General features: G+C 32.2%; 1 protein-coding gene across 1 annotated transcript in view; it reads right to left on the bottom strand.

Annotated features, from left to right (window-relative positions):
- The window catches only part of LOC145296653 (rho-associated protein kinase 2-like), a 407,811-nt gene that overhangs the window by 95,102 nt on the left and 287,983 nt on the right, over positions 1 to 24,726 (bottom strand). Inside the window, exons 7-10 of the mRNA XM_080142590.1 lie at positions 14,770 to 14,854; positions 13,393 to 13,537; positions 7,338 to 7,476; positions 6,437 to 6,528 (exon numbers count right to left, since the gene is read on the bottom strand). Of these exons, the coding sequence (XP_079998716.1) occupies positions 6,437 to 6,528; positions 7,338 to 7,476; positions 13,393 to 13,537; positions 14,770 to 14,854 (461 nt within the window). The remainder of the gene's footprint in view (positions 1 to 6,436; positions 6,529 to 7,337; positions 7,477 to 13,392; positions 13,538 to 14,769; positions 14,855 to 24,726) is intronic.

Here is a 24,726-nt window from a genome sequence, read left to right on the forward strand (position 1 = left end):
TTATTTTATAAAAATCATATTAAAAAAATCTTCTAATTGAAAATCAGAGAATGCCTATTTATTTTATAAAAATCATATTAAAAAAATCTTCAAATTGAAAATCAGAGAATGCCTATTTATTTTATAAAAATCATATTAAAAAAATCTTCAAATTGAAAATCAGAGAATGCCTATTTATTTTATAAAAATCATATTAAAAAAATCTTCAAATTGAAAATCAGAGAATGCCTATTTATTTTATAAAAATCATATTAAAAAAATCTTCAAATTGAAAATCAGAGAATGCCTATTTATTTTATAAAAATCATATTAAAAAAATCTTCAAATTGAAAATCAGAGAATGCCTATTTATTTTATAAAAATCATATTAAAAAAATCTTCAAATTGAAAATCAGAGAATGCCTATTTATTTTATAAAAATCATATTAAAAAAATCTTCAAATTGAAAATCAGAGAATGCCTATTTATTTTATAAAAATCATATTAAAAAAATCTTCAAATTGAAAATCAGAGAATGCCTATTTATTTTATAAAAATCATATTAAAAAAATCTTCAAATTGAAAATCAGAGAATGCCTATTTATTTTATAAAAATGATTAAATCTTCACATCGAAAATCTACCTCCTCTAGTTTTCATATTTCAATACCAGATGGGCGACCATTTTGGAATATCAGACGCTGAATGTAGGAGGACATCGACTTACAAAAGTTGCAAAAGCCTAACATCGTCATCTCCCCAAGCTGGATTATACATGCAACTGGGGGACTGCTTGTGAATTTCATACTCCCATGAAACTTCCTTTTTCCACACACACACACACACACACACACACATATAATATTGAGCAAGATGATTGATAATGTATAATTAAAATTAAAAATCTGTTTCATAAGGAAGAACAAAACAAAATCAATAAATTGTACGATCGTTTCGGAAATGATGTTTTTATTGTGAGAGACAGTGAGTCTTGGACAATAATTTTATGATAGTTTTTTTTAAAACAGTCTCCTCATCAGCAAAAATATTGGGTGTTTTTTTTTTTACAACAAGCACTGTTTTCTTTTATTTTAATTGTATTAATGAATTTACTAATACATTAAAATATACTCTGCTCTTTAGACTCTTGTTCTACTAGGCAATTGAAAGAATTTTTTTCAGAAATATTCCTTCTTATTCTAATAATAATTTATACAATAAACTGCCATATTTATTTTTAAAGCGTATAAATAAAAAATACGAAAAATAGATGAAAAACAAAATTGAAGCAATAGTCATCAAATTCAAACAAGGAATTATAATCGCAGAAAAAATTTTTTTTTCAAAAACGTTTCTTATATTTTTATATATATATATATATATATATATATATATATATATATATATTCAAATATATGCAAACCAGTGATACATTTTTCTTTACTATTGCTTTTCCTCAGATGAAAAGTGCATATCTTTGAAAATCTATGGATTAAAGATTTTTCAAGAATATAATTGCTTGTTTGAATCTGATAAATCAATAAATACTGTTTATTCAATTTTATTTTTCCTATTTCTTGAAGTGCTCTATTTAGTACATTGAGCTTTTTATTATCTTGAAAGGTTCAAATTTTAAAAATATTTATAATAATCTTTGTAATTTCACACACACACACATATATATATATATATATATATATATATATATATATATATACTAGCTGTACCCTGCCACGCGTTGCTGTGGCTCAATTTGGTGTAATGGAAAATTCTAATAAAGAGAGAAAATGCATGTTTCTTATATTCTTAGTACAGCAATCCACTCCAAAAAGTTAAAAAACGAAAATTAAAAAAAAATGGTACTCTTGCAGAATTGGATCCTGATCCTCAGGATTACCGTAATGGCTTGAGCTCGACCAACAATCAGTGGATAAAGCTGAACGTAGCAAAAATGCTGAAACGCTAAATGTTTTGTTTTTTTTGTTTTGTTTTCTGTATACAAAAATGTGAGTTAGTAATTAATATTTGAGTGATGGGGAGGGGGGGGTTACTATACACAGATTCGAAAAAGTTGTAAGGTAAGTTACGTTTCTACCTAACTGGATAATTGTTTAGTGCTTTTATGTAATGTAAAATGTTTAATCGGCTCAAAAAACAGAAATGGTTGCAGACTCTGTTGAATACGTTAAGTTTGGGAAAGTAAGTTGAAAACTAAAAACTATACAATACAGTGTCAAAAACCCACCAAATATATGTTACCATGACATAGGCTGACATAATCGGTGGGTTTGTGACAGTATTTTGTATAGTTTTTTAGTTTTAACTCACTTTAACGTAATCAACAGTGTCCGCCACCATTTATATCTTTTAAATACACCAATAAACACTTTTTCGAGCTGACTAAACGTTTTTAAATGAAAAGGGTTCGTATTACTAAACACAGATACAAAAAAGTTGTCAAAAAATAAATATATAACAAATAAATGTTATCAAAGGCAAGAAAAGTAAATGTTCTACCTAACTGGATAAGATTGTAGTGTTTTTATGTAATGTATAATCGGTTCAAAAGCATGCAATGTTTATCGGTATATTTGAAAAATAAAAATGGCGGCAGACTATATCGAACATGTTAAGTTTGGGGAAATTTTGGGAAAATGAGTTTAAACTAAAAAACTATACAAAATACTGTTAGGAACTCACTCAATATATCTTACTGTGACATAGGCTGACATATAATCAGTGGTTTTAAACTTTTGCTCGATACAGGTGACGACTTTTAAGAGTCCCTTTTAGTGATTACCTGGTTTGAGGATATTTGTACAACTAAATGGCTAATCTGCCCCAAAAATCTGGTATTATTTTACTTTAAAGCCCGTCTCATGCGCGTATATAACAAAATATTTTATTGTGTATTTCGGTGTACTAAAAACGAATCTACAAACCGTTTCCGTCACAAAAAGAAAGTTAACATCTCGCTGCCCTAATCCCTACATAGTACCCCAGTAGATTTTTCCCCTGATAGTAGCCCCCTACACCAAAGTGGCAATGTGCCTTGTTTGGGGTGAAAATGTAATAAAAAAAAAAAAAAAAGAAATTACTTTTTCGAAAAGTGGGTGATCACTTTTCAATCTAAATTTAACTTAGAATGAGCACCCACTTTCTGGCCACCTGAGAGAGGGGCATTTTTCTGTGTGTTTCTTGGCTAAAAAGTTTTTTGTTTGATTTCTTTTGCATGGTAATAACCCCTGAACTCTGGGACTATTTTCCATTTCACAAACGTAGCCTTTGTTTACGCTACACACGAGCATAAACGAAGGCTGTTAAATGTGCACTCGCGTATCAAACTGCCTTGTCAAAAAACCTTTAAATGTTTAGTAACTTTTTATTATTCAAAGAAAAACGTGCACCACACGTTGACAACGGGCCTTAATGGAAAATTTTATCAAAATTCCGGGATGCTATTTTTTTTTTTTTTTTTTTCAATAACAAGAAATTAAGAATTAGACAAATTTATTTTAGGTAGGCTTTGCTAGGAAAGCTTTTAAAAATAAAAAATTAAGATAAACAAATGGTGCCAGTGCACTTACTGATCCGCGCTATTTTTTAAATCGTATTTCCAAGTTTAATTAAAGTTTTATGATATGTTTTTTTTTATTCAATTGTAAGGTTAAAGTACAAAAAAATATATATATAATTTAAAAAATAGGGATTTTTTTTTAACCCATCTATTAATTAGATAGTTAAATGTTGTAATTCGAAAGTCGTCAACGTGTGGTGCACGTGAAAGGCTCATTTCTACCGGAAATGAAATGGCGGACAGTCTCGCAGTTACAAAAAATATTTTTATTTTATTTAATATATTTTTATAATTTGCGATCTTAACAATCTTAATTTATTTATTTTTTATTTTTTTTTTTTTTTTACACAGTGATCACCACTTATCAAGGCCCGGAAGCCACTCAGGGATAAGGGTTATTGCAAGTACATTACGTTAGTGAGGAGATTTGATGAAGTGTTTACTTAAGGGGGCGGTTCATTAGGAATTTGTTAACGTTGGACTTGAACACATCCAAGTTGTAGTCTGGTGGGAGCAGGCAGACGGAACAGAGTTCCACAGGCGTGCAGTTCTAAGAAAGAAGCTTTGTTCATGGAATCCGCGTTTTGATTTAGGCACAGATATAGAGGGGGGGAAATTTTTCACAGTGGATTCAGCTAGACGGGTGTTTTTCGTGAAAGATTGGCGAGGGGGGACCAGAGATTGGAGTTCAGTTCATTTTAATAACATGCAAATATTCCTTGATTTTACAGATAAATTTTCTGAAAATTTCAATTAAATTGGTAATGTAGAAATATGGTTCTATCGACTTTGATCGAACCAAGAATTACATTTTTATATATATAGATATGGGGTATATTTAGGCAGCATATACTCATCGAGACAAGTGTTATTAAAAATCACGGATTTTTTCTGTTTCACTATTTTTTTTTTATCTTCTCCAATCTCTGAATAATTTTTTTTTTTGTGTTTTTTTTCAAAATTGTTCAGGTTGGATCCATAAGTTTCTTTCGATAGGAATACTTCCACCATCCTCAGGCATTTTGTGTGACCTTGATAAAAATATGTATTAATTATAATTATTAATTAATTAATTCTAAACATAATTTTTACATCACAATATGACTGAGGATGATGGAAGTATTCCTATCGAAAGTGCTCGCTAAAGAAACTTATGGGTCCAACCTGAACAATTTTGAAAAAAAAAAAAAAAAAAAAAAAGAAAAAAAAAAATTATTCGGAGATTGGATAAGATAAAAAAGAAAATAGTGAAACAGAAAAATTCTGTGCTTTTTAATAACACTTGTCTCTCTCTCTCTCTCTCTCTATATATATATATATATATACATACACATACATACATACATACACACACACTTATTTAAATTGAAAATAAGATATACTTCTTTCGCAGCTAAACAAATTTGATAAATCCACAATAATTTTGATTCATTAATGTACTTTTAAACGTGAATCCCAGACAGCGAGCAGCAATTACTGGCTTCTACTGTACCTCCACAGAATAGGGTTTAATCTAATAATCTAACCACAGATATGTTTAGATCTCCTAAAATCCAACATCTGGTTCACATTATGCGAGGTGGTAACAAAGTCAAATCGAAGTACTATGTATCTTGAAATAGGACATTACTTACACGAGGCATTCCAAAAGTAATGCCTCCTATTTTTTATTGTGCCCAGATGGATCAAAGAGGATTGCAAACTATATTGTTACGATGACTGAACTTATGCATTCATGGCCTGAAAGGTTCATTTCTTTGTTGCAAATATTAACGGTGTGAGACTAAAAAAGTAACCTATCACAAATGTCTGTCAGAAGCAGTGATACGTCATTGAATTGCTCCATACAGAAAAAAATTGAATCAATCAATATTCATCAGCGTTAGCTGAATATCTAAGCCCAAGCAGTTGATAGGTTCATAAATTTCAGATTCTATCAATATATTTGTCGTGATCCCCTGGTGCAATCAGGTGGCCACTGGCAAACCCTGGGTGTGCCAGTAGGCCTCAGCACTGGTCCACAAGTCCAAAGTGAACCAGGCTTGGCTTCAGAAGAAGTGCTATTGGCTTTGTACCCTTCTCTTACTGGTCCCCTCCTCCCCAGACCTGAGCCTGCTGGACTACTTTGGTCATACGGTGAGAACATCACCAACATCACTTCCCACAGCATCAAAGACAGCCTGATTGCTGCCATCTGCCTAGTATTCACCAAGCTCCCGCCTACACTTGCGGTGGTGATTGAGGCTGAAGGCGGCTACACTGAATAGATGTCAACTCTACTACATAATCTAGTTACTTGAATCGATTTTTTCAATAAAAGTTTGGAAATAAAGCTGTTGTGTTTTTTCTTTAGGACGACAAATTTATCGCTCTACCCTGTATTTACAATGAGAGGTGCATGTATACAGATGTTTGATGTTGAGAATAAACATTGATGAAATGAAAATGTTGATGCGCAGAATAATTCTATTTCAAATACATGACAGGTAAAAAAAAAAAACACTATTTCATATTTACATGAAAAGTCGAAATTAGTAAAAATTCCAAAAATTATGAAAAATGATAGAGTAGACAAATTACATATAAAAATAAAATTTATCCAATTATCAAGTTTTATCGTATTACTTAATGTTGAAAAGTTCTTAAAACCCAGAGGAGGTCAATGCAGTCTATGATTGACAAAATATAAAAACCTACAATTTTAAAATAGAAAATGGCAGACCATTAACTTTTTTTTTTTTTTCATTGTTCTAGAAGATCTACTTTATTATTTCTCATAATTTTAATTTTGCCATAATATGCAAATATGTAATAGTGTTTTTACATGCATTTATTTTAAATCTAATTATACTGCACGATCAGCAAAAATCGTTTTACTTACTCTGTCTGATGTTATCCCAATCCCACTGATCATTCACAAAAAATGGATGAGCTTTAATTTCTTCCACACCATTTCGACCTAATCTCACAGTTCTGAAAAAAAGAAATTATTTAATTAACAAAAATAAAATACCTATCACAACTATCATTTCTAAAATATAAAATTTTAAACCACTTTTTTTATAACAAATTTTACCTAATACCCCCTTCCCCTCAATATATCCAAACATCTCTAAAAGATTCCAATTATCAGTCAGTTATGTTTAAAACATAGCATTTTTATTTAGTTTTTAATGTTTTCAATACAATGTTTCAGCAGTATATTTAATTAATAAGAAAAACAAACTGAGCATATGGGGTTCCCCCATGAGCAAAAAATTTACTTTCACCATAACTAATGTTTGTGTAAAATTTCAAAAAAAAATTCAAGGCATGATTATTGAGAAAATGGCTAACAAACAAACGAATAATTTGGGGGCAATTTTACCCCTATAATGCCATCTGGGGAGGGGGGGGACCAGAGTCATCCTGGAAAATCCATTCTGGCAAAAATTTACTGTCACCATGACTAATGTTTGTGCAAAAATCTTTTAAAATCCGAGGCGTGATTATTGAAAAAAGTATGAACAAACGAATGGGAGTGAACTACTAGGTCTAATCCCTCCTTTGTTGGGGCATTAAAAAGGAAAATTGTTTTATTCACTGGGGAAACTTTATTTCAAGGTATTTTGTTTCACTAATGAAGAAATCAATTTAGTTTTATTTATTTTTAAAAAGTTTCTTGCAAGGATAAGACATTCTATTATAGCAGTATGTTACTGAAATACATTACCTTCTTTTAAAAGAGAGTTAATAAGGAGGGGATAATTAGAAAATGACAAAAAGTGTTTTTTGTGATTTACCTGTCAGTAAGAAAGGCACATATTAAATTTTTAGCCTGGCCAGAAATTTCGCCCTCGTTTGGAAATTGCAGTGAGTTTTTATGATCCATAATTTTCCCATAGGTACCAACGAGAGAATCTGCATAAAATGGAGTATCACCTGAAAATGAAGGATTAAAAAACATTTTAGTCATTTTATGTTTCTGAATTTTTGAGATGAGGATTGATAATTCATATTATCTGAATTGTTCAAACTACTGTTCTCATCTCCAGTGCTATTTGCACAACATTTTAGGCGATGCAACCTCCCATTGGATAAAGTACTTGGTTAAATTCAGTTCTAAGTTACACATTCTCTGGAGCTTGAAGGTTCAATGCTCAGTACTGGCAACATTATTGGAATATTTTTGGAGAGTAATTATTTATTCAGGAGGAAAGCTCAACAAGTATTTTTTTACATTAGACTTGAGGATGACCATGTTATAACTGTTCAGGAAGCAGCTTTGCAGTATTTTATTCCACAGAAAGAAAGTTTTAGGCAAGAAACTTTATTCATCAAAATTTTGCTTAGTCTTTGGTACAGTGAAAGAAGGGAGGAAAGTTCTTTGCTATGGTTGTGGTTAGGCAGGTTCTTGCTACAAATGTTATTTTGGGTGGGGATTGAGTACCTACGCCAAATATAACAGTACATAATGTGGGAGCACATAGATATTCGTCATACATGGGTGATGTAGAGATTCAGGTTAATTTCCATCATCTTATTCAGAATTTAATACATATAATATGAATTTCAACAGGTGGTTCCCCAACCATAGCTCACTTAGGTTAGGAGGGCACATGGAGATTCAAGAACACTTCCATTGACTTTCCTGATAAATTTTACACACGAATAAACTTCTTAGATTTTTATATTAATTTGCTAGCCTTTCTTTCTATAAGTAATGCAAAAACATCACACAGAAACTGTTTTATATACAGAGAAGATTGTGCATGTGTGTAAATTTATTTTTATAGAAATTACTTGAGACGATGTAAGGAGCTAACCAGAACAAAAGATGATTATTGTACAGACAGGAGATACCTATTGAAGGGTATAGGAAACAGTGAGCAGGAAGAGAGTTCTACAACATTGCAGTCCTTGGAAAGAAGCTATTGGAATAGGAAGCTGTATAACAATGAATTGATGGAGACCACTAGAACAACAAGTCAAATAACAGTTTTTGTTTCATGAAGCTTTTTCTCTATTTTTGCAATTTTCCAAACAGTTTATTGTTCCGTAGATTTCTTGACTCATTTTTATTTTACAATAATTTTTGATCCATCCACACAATGACTTTGGAACCATAATGTATTTGTGAAAATATTAACAAAAAAACAAAACAAATGAAAACAGAACTTCTGTACACTCATTCGATTAAAATACCAAATGGATTATGCATAGAACAAAAGGGAACTATTATTTAACCCTTTACGGACAGAATTTTTTTATGCAATAAATAAATTTTTTCATCATAAAACACTTGTGTGATGGAAGTTAGCATGCAACAATCACGAACATAAACAAAGCCCTCATTCACTTGTTGAACCATGCATAAGACCAGTTGGGCTGACAAGCCATAAGAGTAAGAAATATTCCCAATACAGGTAGTTTTTTTGAAAGGTGACTCGAAAGTACAATTTGGGAGTAAAGAGTTAATAATCTTCATCTTATACACACACACGCACATATATATATATATATACTGATAGAGAGAGAAAAATGTAACTAAAGTGAATTGTTTGGGTTTTGTAATTTTTTTTTTGCTGTCTTACAACTTTTTATTTTATTTTCAAGCAAAATTTGATTTCCTAATGAGGCCATAGTCCAAAGATTCAGAATTTTTGTTTCATTGGCAATAGACAAAAACAGTCCAGAAAAAATATATTAAAGTCTTCAATTAAAAAAAACAAAACAAGCAATATAATAAATAAAACTTTGGTCAATGTAATTTAGCCTAATATATATATATATATATATATATACACACACACACACACATAAGGGAGTCACCACTTATCAAGACCCAAAGGCCATTCGAAGATAAGGGGTAATGAGCGTACGGTTACCAGGACAACAGTGGTGGAAATTGGATAGAATTTGATTATTTAAAGGAACGGCCCAACTTGTTTACATTAGACTTGAAGACAATCACATAGTCAGTTGGGAAGCAGGCCAAAAGAACAGAGTTCCACAGGCAGGCAGTTCTAGAAAAGCTTTGTTCATAGAATTTGCATTTTGATTTGGGCACAGATAAGGAGTAAGGGAAATTGTTGATAGTAGTTGTAGCTAGACAAGTGCTTTTTGAGAAGGTTTGATAAGATGGCACCATAGATTGAAGCTCAGATGAGCATAAAAAAAAACAAAAAAAACAATAGAGCAGGGACAGGCTCACATCTTTTCTGTGGGAACGAGGTTACAGGAACAAGAAAAGGACATCTAAGTTTTCAAGCTGGCTTTGAACTCCATCAAGGCAGGATATTCCAAGCAGCTGTTGTCCAGTTGTGGGAACAATATTCCATTTTAGGATGTATCTGGCTTTTATAGGTAAAGGATTACATCAGGAGTTAAATACCTTGGAGAGCAGTAGAATGAGGCAACCATAACTTTGGCAACCAATTTGATATAAGTCTTCCATTTTAGGTCAGGAGTGGAGGTCAGACCCAAAAGCTTGTCAAAAGTAGGGAGTTTTTTTTTTTTTTTTTTTTTTTTTTTTAGATAGAAGCTTGGTTATATATATATATATATATATATATATATATATATATATATATATATTATAACTTACTACCTAGCTCTACCTACATATTGAGCACTGTCAAAGTAAATACTTAAAGTTTACGCATAAATTAATACTTTTGTATATTAATTTATGTGATTAAATGAAGTAAACTTTTGCATGCAAAATCCGATCCCGCATTTTGCTAATTCCTAGCCTCTGATGAGAAGGAAAGTATTTCTTCGAAACTCCGTGGATTAAGGACTATCCACTTATTTAGTGTTTCCTTTTTAAATGAAATATGTTTTTACCTCTTTTTCAAAGTGTTTTTAACATGTTTTATTAACTATTTGCTCTTATATATATATATATATATATATATATATATATATATATATATCTTTTATAATATAAAGCTGAACGTCTGTGTGTGTGTGTGCGTATGTATGTATGTGTGTGTGTGTCTGGTCACAAATAGGCTCCTATATTGTTGACTACTTTAAAAAACTGATTATATATAATGATAGATGTATCGAGGATCAGGAATGGGTATGTTTGATCTGGCAGAATGGTGGTTCATAAAAATTGTGGGGTCTGCGTTCGCACCTGGTCCACAAAGTATGGAAATAAAGAAAGAAAAAAAAAACGTTTACAAGGGTTTTTGATTAGATATACATAATACTTTGATAAGTATGTTTTAACTTAAATAGGGATGGTATAATAAAATTGTGGGGTCTGCGTTTGTGCCTGTACTCCATGGAAATATGGCACAAACTTGAACAAAGACTTCATATCTATTTGCATAAGTATAATTTGATAATTATGTTTCAGTTTGAAGAAATATGGTATAATAAAATTATTAGGTGTTTGTTCGCGCCTGACCTCCATAGAATGTAAATATGCCACAAAGTTTAACAAGGTTTTTTAAAAGGGGTGAGGATCCACAATAATACCTTAACTTTAATCTTAATTCACGTTAGCTTTTATTTATTTTTTTTGAGTTGAATCATATTTTTGTCGAATAAATTCACCTCATAAATTCACGTTCTTATTAAAGTGAAAGCCAAAAAAAAAAAAAAGTCGGAACTTTAAACAATTCTCAACACAAATTTTGCATAACTGTTGTTTTCCTTCTCCACTTGCACGTGGGACTCTCTCGAAAATAGATAAATAATAAAAAATAAGAACGTTACTTGTTATCATGTCAAAAGATGGAAAAAAATCCTGCTCACGTGACTACATGTCTTTTTAAAAACATTTACATAACCTTTTTATTTTTATTTATATATCTGTTTAAGCTTTTTTTTTTTTTTGTCAGTGTACTAGAAGGAATTCAGTTGATTACAACCCTTTCTGCATGTTCTTTACATTACAATAGTACAACCCTGAATCAGACAGTGCAATACTACACCGTTCAATTCTGTAAAACTGAAAAGAAGTTGTTCTGCTTGAAAAGGGTGCTATTTTCTTCTTATTCATATCGATTCTTTGCTTTGAAAAACTAAAGTAATTACGTGTTTACTTTTTTAATATTCCATTTTGCTGTTTCGGATTATTTTACTAAAGTAAGTAAAGCTTCATTATTTTTCAAAACTGTTTTTGTTTCTTTGTTTTTCGATATTTTGTCGATATTTAGTAAGAGTGTTTAGTAGAAAAGCCAACAAACGACTACCTGAAAAAATGAATATACAAGAAATAAATGTTACCATAGTCAATAAAAGTTCAGTTCATGATTTTTTTTGTTTTGAAATAGTTTTTAATGCTCTTTACTTGAAATAATTTCAGCGAACCGAAATTAAAACGAAATTTGAGGCGATAACTACTTAAATGAATTTTTATATAAACTACACATGCCATAATCGAATATTCCTCAAGCACAAAATAATGGGAAACATTAAAATATGTTTATAAATATTCCTTACGTTGACGGAACTCTCTTAAATTGTTAACACAGAATGCTCAGGTGCCCCTCCTTCAAATTGAAAACGGGGCTCTCCATTTCAAAGTCGCTGCCATTTTGATTTTTTTTTTTAAACCGGTTCGTGAATTTAAAAAAAAAAAAAAAAATGTTTTTAGAAACTACTTAAAAATACAAACCAATGAACTTTTCTTTTTTTTTTTTTTTTTTTTTTTTTTTTTTTACACAGTGATCACTTATCAAGGCCCGGAAGCCACTCAGGGATAAGGGTTAAATAAGTAACTTTTATTGACTATGGTAACATTTATTTCTTGTATATTTATATTATTATATATAACATTTTCTCTTTGTAAGGAAACATCATTTTGTTGGTCGCTCTTGGCTATGAATGAAAACAAAGTTGATATATACATATTTTCACAAAAATCTTTATTTTCATCATATTTTGCTTAAGGTAAAAATTTTGAGTATCAAAACCTATATCTTTACAGCCCCCTCCTTTTCATAACCTATCATACTTTCATCAATCACAGTCCATTTTCTGTAGGCTGTTTTTGAACCCAGTCAACGACGGGTACTTCTGCTAGTATATATATATAGTATCATTTTCTAGTTTCCAGTTAAGACTAGTGGCCTGATGACACCAGATTTTGAAAGAAATAACTGGAACATGTATGCTCATATGCAGTCAATAATGTTTGTATAAATAAAATTATACAATACTGCTCTACTTATTATTGAGCACTATTTTATAAACACCAGAGTTTCATTGGATTAACATCTAGGAAACCACAGCAATACAATCATATCACACACATGTATATAATATATATGTATGGATATATATATATATATATATATATATATATATATATATATATATATATATATATATATATATCGTACGTGTTTAAGTAGTAGATAGAAAATTAAAATTTCAGTTGTTGACTCAATATTCATCTGAATGTAATTAAATGGTTTCAACAGAAAGAAACAAAGAAATAATCCAACTTGCAAGGGAAATTGCCAATACAATTTAATTGCATCCTTAATTATTACAAAAGTCCTACAACTATTCTCTTTGTAATCTTAAGAATCAATGAATTTTAACCAAACCTGAAGAGTATCACTCTAAAAGCGGAGTACTCTTGATAAATTTGTTTTGGTGAATCTCTGTCCCATTTGAGAATTCTTGATAAGAAGTCTGATTTAATTAGCCGCACCATTTCTTCTCTGCATCCTCTCTCTCTAACAGTTTGTGGAACTAACTCCTCCCTACAGTCTTAGTCTTTAAAAAAAACTCAAGTCAATAGGCATTTCCTGCCTTTCATTCTTGTTGGTTCTTTATAGCAATTGGCTTCACACCTTGTCTGGAGAAATTTCCAAAAAGAGGGTAACTTACCAACGAGCATTTCATATAAGAAAACTCCGACAGACCACCAATCACATTCTCGGCCATAATATCCATCGCCACCTTGGGACTTAAGTACCTCAGGGGAGATGTAATCTGGCGTTCCGACAGCTGTATCTGAACGTACCATGTAATTCTGGAAAATGAGAAAATGTAAATAAACAACTTTTAAAGAATTATTTTACTACGCAAGTTTATCACCAACCAGAATGCTCATCTTTTTAATTGCAACGTTTCAGTGGAAATATTTTTGTTAAATACAGCAGCAATATACCACAAATGAAGGATCTAACTATGGAGTTAAAAAAATACTCAATATTGCTGAACATATTCTTTATTAACAGGAACACTTGGCATTGAATGAGGATCAATAAATGTTTTGTTATTGAAATTGGTAAAAATCATATTTTTTTTTAATCAAATCCTTCTTTCTTTCAAGTACAGCCTTGTCACTTCCTTCTATGTTCTCTTTGGCCTTCCCCTATGAACTGGACCTGCTACCTCAACTGTTCTACATCTACGGACTTAAAAACTCATCCATTCTTTCAATGTGGCTATACTATTGAAGAGTCCTGTTTTATACACATCTCCCTATACAGTCCAGATTAAACCTTCATATGAATTCACCAGATCTTTTTCTTCAAGACTCGCATTACACATGCATCGTATCATTCTCATACCATTTCTACGCATAGAATATACTCATATGTATAGAATATACTAGCCTCAACTCTCACTGGCCAAGTTCCAATGTCATACATTGTAACAATTTGTCAACCATAGCAGATATACTCTTCCTTTAGTCAACCATAACCCGATTGCTTCCAATCGCACTAGCACCAGCTCCATCCTGTGCTCCAATAATCGACAATCTCAAGAGCCGCATCATCCAAATATACTTTCTACACATCTGAGTTCTCATCTATCGCAATTGTTCTACACTTCTTGTATATAATTTGGTTATCCTCCATCAACCTACCAGTAATTCTACTGCACTTCCTGTGGTAGCCAACCACAACAAAAAAAAAAACTTGAGAAAAGAAAATATATATATTCAGTGTAAATACGTTCAACTATAAATTGTTCCTGACAATCCATGGAAGAAAAAAAAATTGATTTGAAAAAATTAAAAAAAATAAATTAAAAAAAATAAATTAAAAAAAATAAATTAAAAAAAATAAATTAAAAAAAATAAATTTAAAAAAATAAATTTAAAAAAATAAATTTAAAAAAATAAATTAAAAAAATAAATTAAAAAAATAAATAAAATAAATTAAAAAAATAAATTAAAAAAATAAAAGAAAATAAAAGATTAAAAAAAAAGAAAAGAAATAAATTTAAAAAAAAATAGAAAAAAAAGTTAATTACCACATCCATACGCATACAAGTTCCAAAGTCTGCAAGTTTTAAATGACCCTGAGCATCGAGAAGCATATTGTCTGGTTTTACATCCCTAGAAAGAGAAAAATGGAAATGTGAAAAATGGAAGGGGAGAACTACAACAATTAAAGTAACATTAAAAAGAGATGGGGAGGGGGGGAAAACTAATTCTTTTACAAAGTAATCTTGAAATTAACATCTAAAATAAAAAGGACAAATTAGCAAAGATAATTTACAAGAGACATTCCAAAATAATGCCTTCTATTTTTTTTTTTAATTCCATCCAAATGGGTCAGTGGGAATTGCAAATTGCATTGTTATAATGACTGAACTTATGCATTCATGACTAAAAGTTTAATCTCTGTTGCAGATATTGACAGTGTCCGATTCTAAGAAAGCAACCCCTGTCATGGACCGGTGTCAGAAGCAGAGATGCATCATTGAATTCTTGGCAAAAGTGTATTGAGAATGATGGTATTCTGTATAGAAAAATAAATTCTGAAACACAAAAGGTAGCTCGTTTTGATGGAACCATTCCCATCTTCGTAGCTCTTCAACATTTTGAGTTAAAAAAATATATAGGTTTTACATTTGGAACGACCCCTGTATTTAATACCTGCTGAAGTACCTGTTTATTGAGATTATATATATATATATATCATGATTTTTATAGAAACAATACTCCACTATAATAAAGAGAAATGTGTGCATATTCACCCAGAAAATACTTGCCACCTATGTATTGAACTAAAAAGATAATTTTGAAAAGTGCTCAATTCATATGTAGAGCTTTTATAAATAAAATTATATAATAAGTAAAAGCCCTACACAGATCTCCATTTCGAGGTTACCCATCTCGCCAGGTGTTCAATAATTTTTTTATTTATATCTGTTCTTTCACACAAAAGAAAACTATTATATTAGCTTAGCAACATCATGCACAGATATTTGTATGCCGCATAGTGTTTTCTGATACAGGAAAAAATACTGGGGGTTGGCGGCCTTGGTTGCATAGGGTAAAATTAGCTGCAAAGTTCTTGGCAAAGAGTTTGGCTTTGATGCTGACAAGATTACCTCAAGTCCATTATATATAGATATACACACACACACACACACACACACACACACACCGATTCCAAAGATTAATATAATTTTTAAATTAAAACCTATCAAAAGATTAAAGTACAATATACTAGACTGAGCAATAAAAAAAAAAATTAATAATGAAAATAAAAATGTGTCTCCATTTATGCTGAATATCTACAGAATGCCAGCATCAATATATTACATATGAATCATTCCCCTGTGGAATTTCCACAGGTCCTGCTAGTCAATCAATGAAATAGTAATCCACGAAACCAAAGGAAGAATCTGGAATCCAAGTGTGAATGGATTATAGTGTAGCGTAAAAAACTTTTTTTTTCTTTTTTTTTTTTTCAAGGTGGTCACCACTTATCAAGGCCCGGAAACCACTCAGGGATAAGGGTTATTGTAAGTACAGTACGTTAGTGTGGAGATTTAATGAAGTGTCTACTTAAGGGGGCGGTTTATCAGGAATTTATTTATGTTGGACTTGAAGACGTCCCGGTTGTAGTCAGGTGGGAAGCAGGCAGACGGAACAGAGTTAAAGAAGCTTTGTTCATGGAATCTACATTTTGTATTTAGGCATAGATAAATTTAAATTGTTAAAATTTGAAAAATCAAATAATTAACGTGAAGGTGTGAAAGGATTATTGTAAAATAAAAAAAAAAACACCAATAAATTTAATGTACTCCAGAAGGTCCAGAATTTGAATCAATAGATTTTTCTTCATTATAATTCTTTATCAAATTTTTGATGGATTAATAAACATTGTTATTTATTCAATCATTATTTTCATATATATATATATATATATATATATATATATATATATATATATATATACACACTGGTTTTTATTATAGACTGGTGGCTAAATTAAATGTCATCTAAAATTTACCTAATACTACCCTCCCTCCTGTCTTGCATATATTTTATCATAATTTTTATAACATCACTTTGTATCAAACTTCAAAGTCTTCCGTGTGCGACATTTGTTTTAAATTAACAGGAACTTCTGGGAATTGAAAAATGTTGGAAAAATAAAGTTATTCTCATGTTGGATATCAAAAAAGTAAGAGTGGATTCATCCAAGTGGTTAATTCATTATCGCACATTTGCAAACGACGGCGGCGGCGATAATGATTGGCGGTATCCTCTTCTCATCACTGTTATACATTGTTAGCCACAAGAGACTAACCAATATCGATGCGACAATTTTTGGGGCATCTTTTCCTGGAAGAGCAGCACTCTCTTAAACAAGTCTGCAAGTTTCTCAAATGCAAGAATCTTCAACAAAAATGTAACATCTATTTCTTTTTATGTCCTCAAAGATAGAAAAAAATTGTTTCTCAACATAAGTGGCGCTGTTTTTCATCTTCTCATTTTAATGAAAGCATAATTTGCATAATGGTGTTTCATTGTTTAGCCAATCAGAATCAAGTTAGAGTGGAGACCACATTTCTTTCTGTTTTACTGGTGAGTCATGAATTGTTAAGACCCAAAAGTCATTTGAGGATAAAATTTAATGAGCATTAGGTAACTGATGAGACAACACTATAATCATTAATGGTGAAAACTAGTAGGATTCAATGAAGAGTTTTAAAATCAATGCAACTTTTCTCAGAGGCAAACAGTCATTCGAGATTAAGATTTTAAGGGCCCAGTAACAGAATTTCCATCTCTTACGTGTTCGGTTTTTAATATACAATGGAGTCACTGTTTATCAAGGCCCAAAGGTCACTTGAGGATAAGGGTTAATGAGTGTCAGGATATCGATGAGGCAACAACATAATGAGGAGTAATGGTGGGAATTGGGTAGAATTTAATTATTAAAAAGGACAGATCAAGAATTTGTTTACATTGGACTTGAAAACAATCATGCTATAGTCAGCTGGAAAGCACACCCATAGTATAAGTTCCATAGGCAGGCAGTTCTAAGTAAACTTTTGTTTATGGAATTTGTGTGTAGTTTTAGGCACAGAGAGTAGGGGAAATTGTTGGCTGTAGTTATAGCTAGACGAGTGGTTGTTGTGAATGTTTTGTGGGGAGTGGGAACCATAGATTGAAGCTCAGTCGAGCACTTGCCATGAAAATAACATTTCTTTAACTAGAAGGCCAAGAGCTGGATTTAATTGTAAGAGGCTCTTTAATATAGTCATAATTTAGTATATTTTAACAGCTGATGAAAGCAGTGCATCATAGCAAAAATGAACTTTTCAAGAACTGTTATTCAGATATTTCAAAACTTATCAAACATAGCAGACTTCATACACATCAAAAGTACTATAGATAGAGCTTTATAAAAAATAATCTATAATACAAAGGGCATTCCCAAAGTAATGGTTCCTATTTTTTTTATTCCGCTTGATTGGATCAAAGAGAATTACAAATTGATAAATTAATGACCTGAATGTTTCATGTTTTTGTTGCAGACGATGAGAGACTAAGAAAGCAACTCCTGTCATGAAATTCCTGGCAAAAGTACATGAGAAAACAGTCACTCATTTTTGTACAAATCCTGTCTTCGTATCTCTTCAACTTTTTGAGTTAACAAAAAAAAAAAAAAAGTGGGGGTGCTTTACTTTTCTAACAACCCTCATAACAGTGAACTTGTGTGTGACTCATTTCAATATTCACGCATGCAAATTTCCTTTTATCAACAAAGAATCTTAATAACTGCTAATAATCTATTTTATAAATGGCAGTTGTCTGTATATGTTTGTATGTCCAGCTAAAAGCCCAAAAACTACAAAACAAACCGCCACAAAGTGGGTATATTCTTGATCAGCATTACCCTGGATGAATATTTAAAATGAAAAAAATAATAATTCCTTATAATCAACTAGGTTAGGTTTTGTCAAGAGAAGGGTGGGTCAGTTTTTCAGTTATTTACAATGTTATCTATAATAAAGGAGACATGAATGACATTATTATTATTTTCAATAAAGTAAGAGCAGAGGTTAAAAAAAAAAAAAAAGGTGGAAGACAGGAAAAGATCAATAAAGAAAGATTGATAGAGAAAGAAGTTTTGACATAAAGACGTTTTACACACACTTTTTAACCTATTCTGTTTGTTATATCCCTGAGCAACACCAGGTAGCCCTGCTTGTAACAAAGGAAGGAAAGAACTGTGAATGCAAATGTTTATAAAAAAACAGTGAATAACTAATAATAAAAAAAAGAAAAGCATTTCATTCACTTTTAACAGCCATAAAAAAAGTCATTTCTTTTCCTTATTTTTTGACTAAAATAAGAGGAAATTTACAAGAACACTAGCAGGGAGACCAAACATTGCCCTGGACTGAATGATAATAAATGACTGCTTCCCCCCCCCCATATTTTTATTGTCATCAAAATCAGTGAAATTATTCATTTTTCAATCAAATCGATTCATTGCCAGCTCTAGTTGGGGATCCATCATGATACACTAGGAGGAAGCTTCACATGCCTCCCCGCAGTGACTTAATCCAAAATACATTGTAGCCTATATTGCACTATAGAGAACCTACTGTTGACTTGATACAATTATTTTTATATATAACGGCTTGAATTGAAGTTTAAAATGATTCAATTATGCTCTAAACAGAAACATTCATTTTGAATGTACCCCAGCCATATTAAAGAACCTACTAGTGTTTAGTTTGTAGAAATATTTCGATAACAAAAATGAATGCTTAAATAACAGAAATAATGTTATCGAAGCAGATTAGGTACTTATTGAAAGATAAAATATTTATGCAAAATATGTACCAGGAATGTTAACTTGGTAGAAAGGAATTTTAGTTTCCATAACTCACATACACAGAAATTTAGGAAAACAATAAAGATGATTTATTAGTGACATCAGAGAAGTAAAGAAAGAAAAGATTTAGATATACACATGAGGAGAGATTAGTTTGGTACCTAACGTGTCGATGAACAGATGAGGCCCTTGTGCTCCAGTGGAAGTCAAAGGGGGCAAGTTTATAAAATGTAGACTTGTCCAAAGTGTACGCAACTCTGATGAAAGGGATCCAGCATGGAAATAAATGCTTACATCCAAATATAATTCACGTATGGACATTTCTCTTTTCAAAAGAAAACTGCAGGAAGCACAAAAGAAACTTTGAAAAGGTGTATCTTTTGCTAATGTCTCTACCGACAATGTTATTCATCCATTCTAAGGTGTCAGGATTTTAGTATCATTAGGTCCAAATTTTAATTTTTTTTTTTTTTAATTACTTTTTCACCCCAAACAAGGCACATTGCCACTTTGGTGTAGGGGGCTACTATCAGGGGCAGCAACTACTGGGACGCTATGTTGGGATTTGGGCAGCAAGATGTTGGTTCACGTTGCACTTGAACTTCTGCATGTCAGTACAGTTGGGGAAGCAAGAACTTGGAATGGAATTCCAGAGTCTAACGGTTCTGGGGAAGAAACTACTGGGGTAGAAAGATCTTTTGCATCTAGGGATCTCTACTGTGTGGGGGTGAGATTTAGCTGCCTGTCGGGTTTGTCGAGGGTGTCTACGTCGTGGGGGCACAAGTGTCTGCAGTTCGTCAGAGCATTCACCATTAAAGTACTTGTAGAACAGGCAGAGGGATGCAACGCTCCGTCGATGGGACAGAGGCTGAAGCATTGATGCCAGTTCAGGGCCTATCAGATTGGCGACTCTTTTTTGAACCTTGTCTAGGAGTGAGAGACTAGTAGCAGATGCACCAGCCCAAATGTGACAACAATACTCCATACATGGGCGAATGGTGGCCTTGTAGAGGTACAGGATACTTTCAGGTGTCAGTAGTTTTCTAGCACGGTAGAGAGAGCCTACCTTTTTCGCAGCAGCCCTGATAATGTTTTCAATATAATTGTTCCAACTCATGTTTCCTGTGAACGTTAGGCCAAGCAGTTTGAAAGATGTACTCTCAGACAGGGAGTCACTGGCCATTGCTATAGGTGGCAGAGAAGGTTTCTTGTAGTTATTGAAGGAAACCAGTTTAGTCTTGGCAGCATTGAATGTGACCATCCATTTATGTCCCCATTCCACTACAGATTGGAGGTCATCCTCTAGTGTTTTTGCCATTTCTTTAGATATGTGTTCATTTGTTTTCCTGTCATGCCTGTTATAGAGTGTAGTGTAATCAGCATATATACCCATCTCAGAGGCAGTTTTGTCGGGGAGGTCATTAATAAATATTAGGAACAATAGAGGTCCAAGGATAGACCCCTGAGGCACTCCCACATTTATATCCCACTGTTTAGATGTACGACCGTCGAGGACAACCTGGATTTTTCTCTTATCTAAGAAGGACCTAATTATGTTAAGTATTCTACCAGTGATACCGTATGATTTAATTTTCCTGAGGAGACCCTTGTGCCATACCCTGTCAAAAGCCTTAGATATATCTAGAGCTACCGCTCTGCCCTCCTCCGCTTTGTCCAGTGAATGGTATATACGTTCAGAGATTACAGTGAGGATGTCAGCTGTGGAGCGGGCATGTCTAAATCCATATTGTTGGTCAGTCAGAAGTTTAGCATCTGTAAGAAGATATGAACAGAGTGCAGAACTATTCTATTCAAAGAATTTTACCTTCCCTGGGACGGATATTCTAGCGCAGAATAAAACACTAGGAGTCAGTATTGTGAGCGTCAGTACAAAAACATACAAAGTAGAACTACTTTTCAGCTAACTGAAAAGCATTTTTCACCAGAACTGCTCATCCGTGGAATACAATACTGTGGAGCTGGTTCCCAGCTTCCCACAACATGGTTCTTGTTGAACCATCTTCTGAAATAATTTATTTCTATCTAATTTCTACCATCACCAATCTCCACTGTGTTGTCTCCCTTGATACTCATTAACCATTACCCTTGAGTGGCCACCAGGTCTTGATAAACAATGACTATAGCGTAAAAAAAAAAAAAAGAAACGCTTTCGAACCCTTCATTTGATCTTATGCATCCTAATGAATCACTATTTATCTGCTGGCCAAAAACCACCAAAGAAGGAGATAATGCCTGAGAGAGTGAACTTCTTAAGACCAAGTTAGACCATATTTAGATTGATAAAAAAGGGTCCATTATAGTTTGGAACAGACTCTAGATTGTCAGAACGATGCCACAGTGATCCAAAGCTGAGCATTCTACTAAACACCAGTTTTTTTGGGGAAAAAAAGCACGTCATTTTCTGATTAACACTGGGGGAGCAAAAAAAGAGAGAGATCCCCCCCCCTCCAAAACAGAAGTGAAAAGTTATGGAAAAGTCATTTGCTAAAATTAATGTAAATCTAAACTTCTCTAATGCCTATTATATAAAAGAATGTTTATATAAAAAGTGTAAAGCAAAGCCTTCCATAATGAAGGAGGCATATTTATCAAAAAAGACCCCTCCCCCTCCTCGTTTCACCTAAGAGATATTTACCTCTTTTATTGAAGCTTTTTGGCTTCTTTCATGTTAAAGATAGGAAAATGGGAAGAGAGAGACACACGCACACATGTACAGTATGCATAAGCCAAAGAAAATATTCATGTCGGAATTCAATTCCCTGAACAATTCACTTTCGTTTCATGTAGATTTTGCCTTGAAACAATCTTGGATTCATTACCGAAAATCTTTTTTTACAAAGTGAAATGTCAGATGGAAAATTTCTCAGTAAAAGTCATGAGAAGAATGTATTATGACGATGATGATGATGATTATTATGATGATCGACAAGAGAGATAGACAATGTTTGAATACTATTTTAACCTCCTTCAACACCATAAAATGTCTGTGTGTGTACACATATTTGCATTGTGTGTAATTTAGGCAGCATTTTTCATCTAAGCAAACACTTAAAAAAATAACATTGCTTCTATTTCATTAACTTCTATATGATATTTTGATTGCAGAAATTCCCCTCTGGACCAAAGTACCGTAGGTTTGCAACAATTTATTATGTCTAAGCTATTAGTCACTATCTTATGTAACTTTAGAATGCCATTATAGACACATCTAGTCATTGTAATAAAATCCTACATTACATCCTAGGAGCAACATTATCACAATCGCAACCATATTTAGAGGAAGTTTCTATTTTTCCCTCTAAATAACGTCCTCCTACCACTCCCAGTCATCACCGGGAGGTATTCTGCACTTTGAACAGATATGAGGTTTCACCCTTCGTAAATGAATCATTAACTCATTCACATACCATAATCTTTCCCTTTTCCATTACAAAAATAATAAAGTCTCCCTAGACTAATTCTGTTCCTCCTGATTGAATGAACTTTGACCATTCCTATATTCTGGATTAATGGTAGTAGCATGCTAAACAAATGCTAATGTACCATTCAAACAGGGCGTCACAATGATACCTACTTCTGCCCTATGAGTAAATTAGTCGTTCGATCGCTTTGTATGTTTGTGTCAGTAATTAATTATATTTTCTTCAAAAATAGCTACGTTTTTTTAGGTAATGCATTCATATATAGTTTATTTAAACCTGTGCGATCTACTGGATTCTTTTGCTCTATATATTCTTCCCAACTCTCTCTCTCTCTCTCGGAAGACAAAACAAATATTTCTTCTCTCTCGCTCATTTTGTATCTCACTGTATATATTCTTCCAATTTTAAAACTGTAAAAATATTTTTATATTTAACTATATTTTATATTTTATTTTTTCACCATCCTTATAATAAAAAAAATATATAAAAATATGTAACCTTTTTTAGCAATTGATTTTAGGGTTTTTACTGCATACCTTTTCAAATAACTATGTTTATTTCAGTTAATATCTTACAGATTTTGTCAGACTCTTTACATATTTTCCATTTTTTTTTTGCTTTCATACCTCAATTGACAGACGTGCACGCATGCTTGAAAATTTGGCTTTGTTTTTAGTTATAATAACCAATTTTTTACACCGATTACCATGCTACAGTTTTATCGTAAATTTTATTACATGGGGAATTGAATTTGGTGGAGTATTTTATTTACATTTCTTTTCGAGACTGATTCTTGAGATTTTTTTTGTGCGTGTGTGGGTGGGGTGGGAGGCTAAATTTATATATTAGGGCCACCTCCACATTTTCTTTAGAATGACTACTTTGAACGGTTTTCGATTATACTGATTTAAAAAATCTCATTCAAATTTTGCGGAGACAAGTACTGATAAAGATATAAAGACTTGTATTATGCACTGTAATTCACTGGCTGCCAGGTTTGTATGCACGTACGATAAAGAAATCTATTCTCCCATCGAAACTGCCATTTTTTTTTTTTTTTTTTCCATCTGTGGGTGGGTATGCTGACAATGATTATCAAAGTTTCATTTAGGGGAATTTTTTCCCCACATCCCCGCCAATAAAAAGGAAGTTGTCTACTCCAAAAGCTGTTCTTTACATGGGGATGTTTGGGGTGTCTATTCTGAATGCCATTCTTACAATGGGAAGGTTGGTGGTGTCTATTCCAAAAGTCGTTCTTAACATTTTTGGGATGCCTATTTCAAACGATGTTCTTAACATGACAATACTCAGAGAAATGAAGTGAAAAAAGTCATAATTGTTTTGTTTTACACGTTAAAAAAAGATGACATAAAACTGGAATTTAATTTAATACTATTGGTGGAAGAGTTGAAAAGAAGAAGACTTAAACAGAATCAGCTAGGACTGCTACCACTGATTTCGATCATTCTAAACAGTCCATATGAGATGACCTAACCTCTAAAACTTCTGTTTTTACTTTCCATTATTATTATTCTAATGGACCATTTTTGTAATTGTATTAATTCATTCTGATTTATGCATTTCCTTAATTGCTTTTTTTAAATTCAAACAGTACCTGCATGCTAACTCCCCAAACCATCACTAACTGCCAGTGAAAGCCAGATTACTTCATTTCG

Source organism: Euprymna scolopes, chromosome 17 (genome assembly GCF_053919585.1).
Source record: "Euprymna scolopes isolate OS-2025 chromosome 17, ASM5391958v1, whole genome shotgun sequence".
NCBI lineage: Eukaryota > Metazoa > Mollusca > Cephalopoda > Sepiida > Sepiolidae > Euprymna > Euprymna scolopes.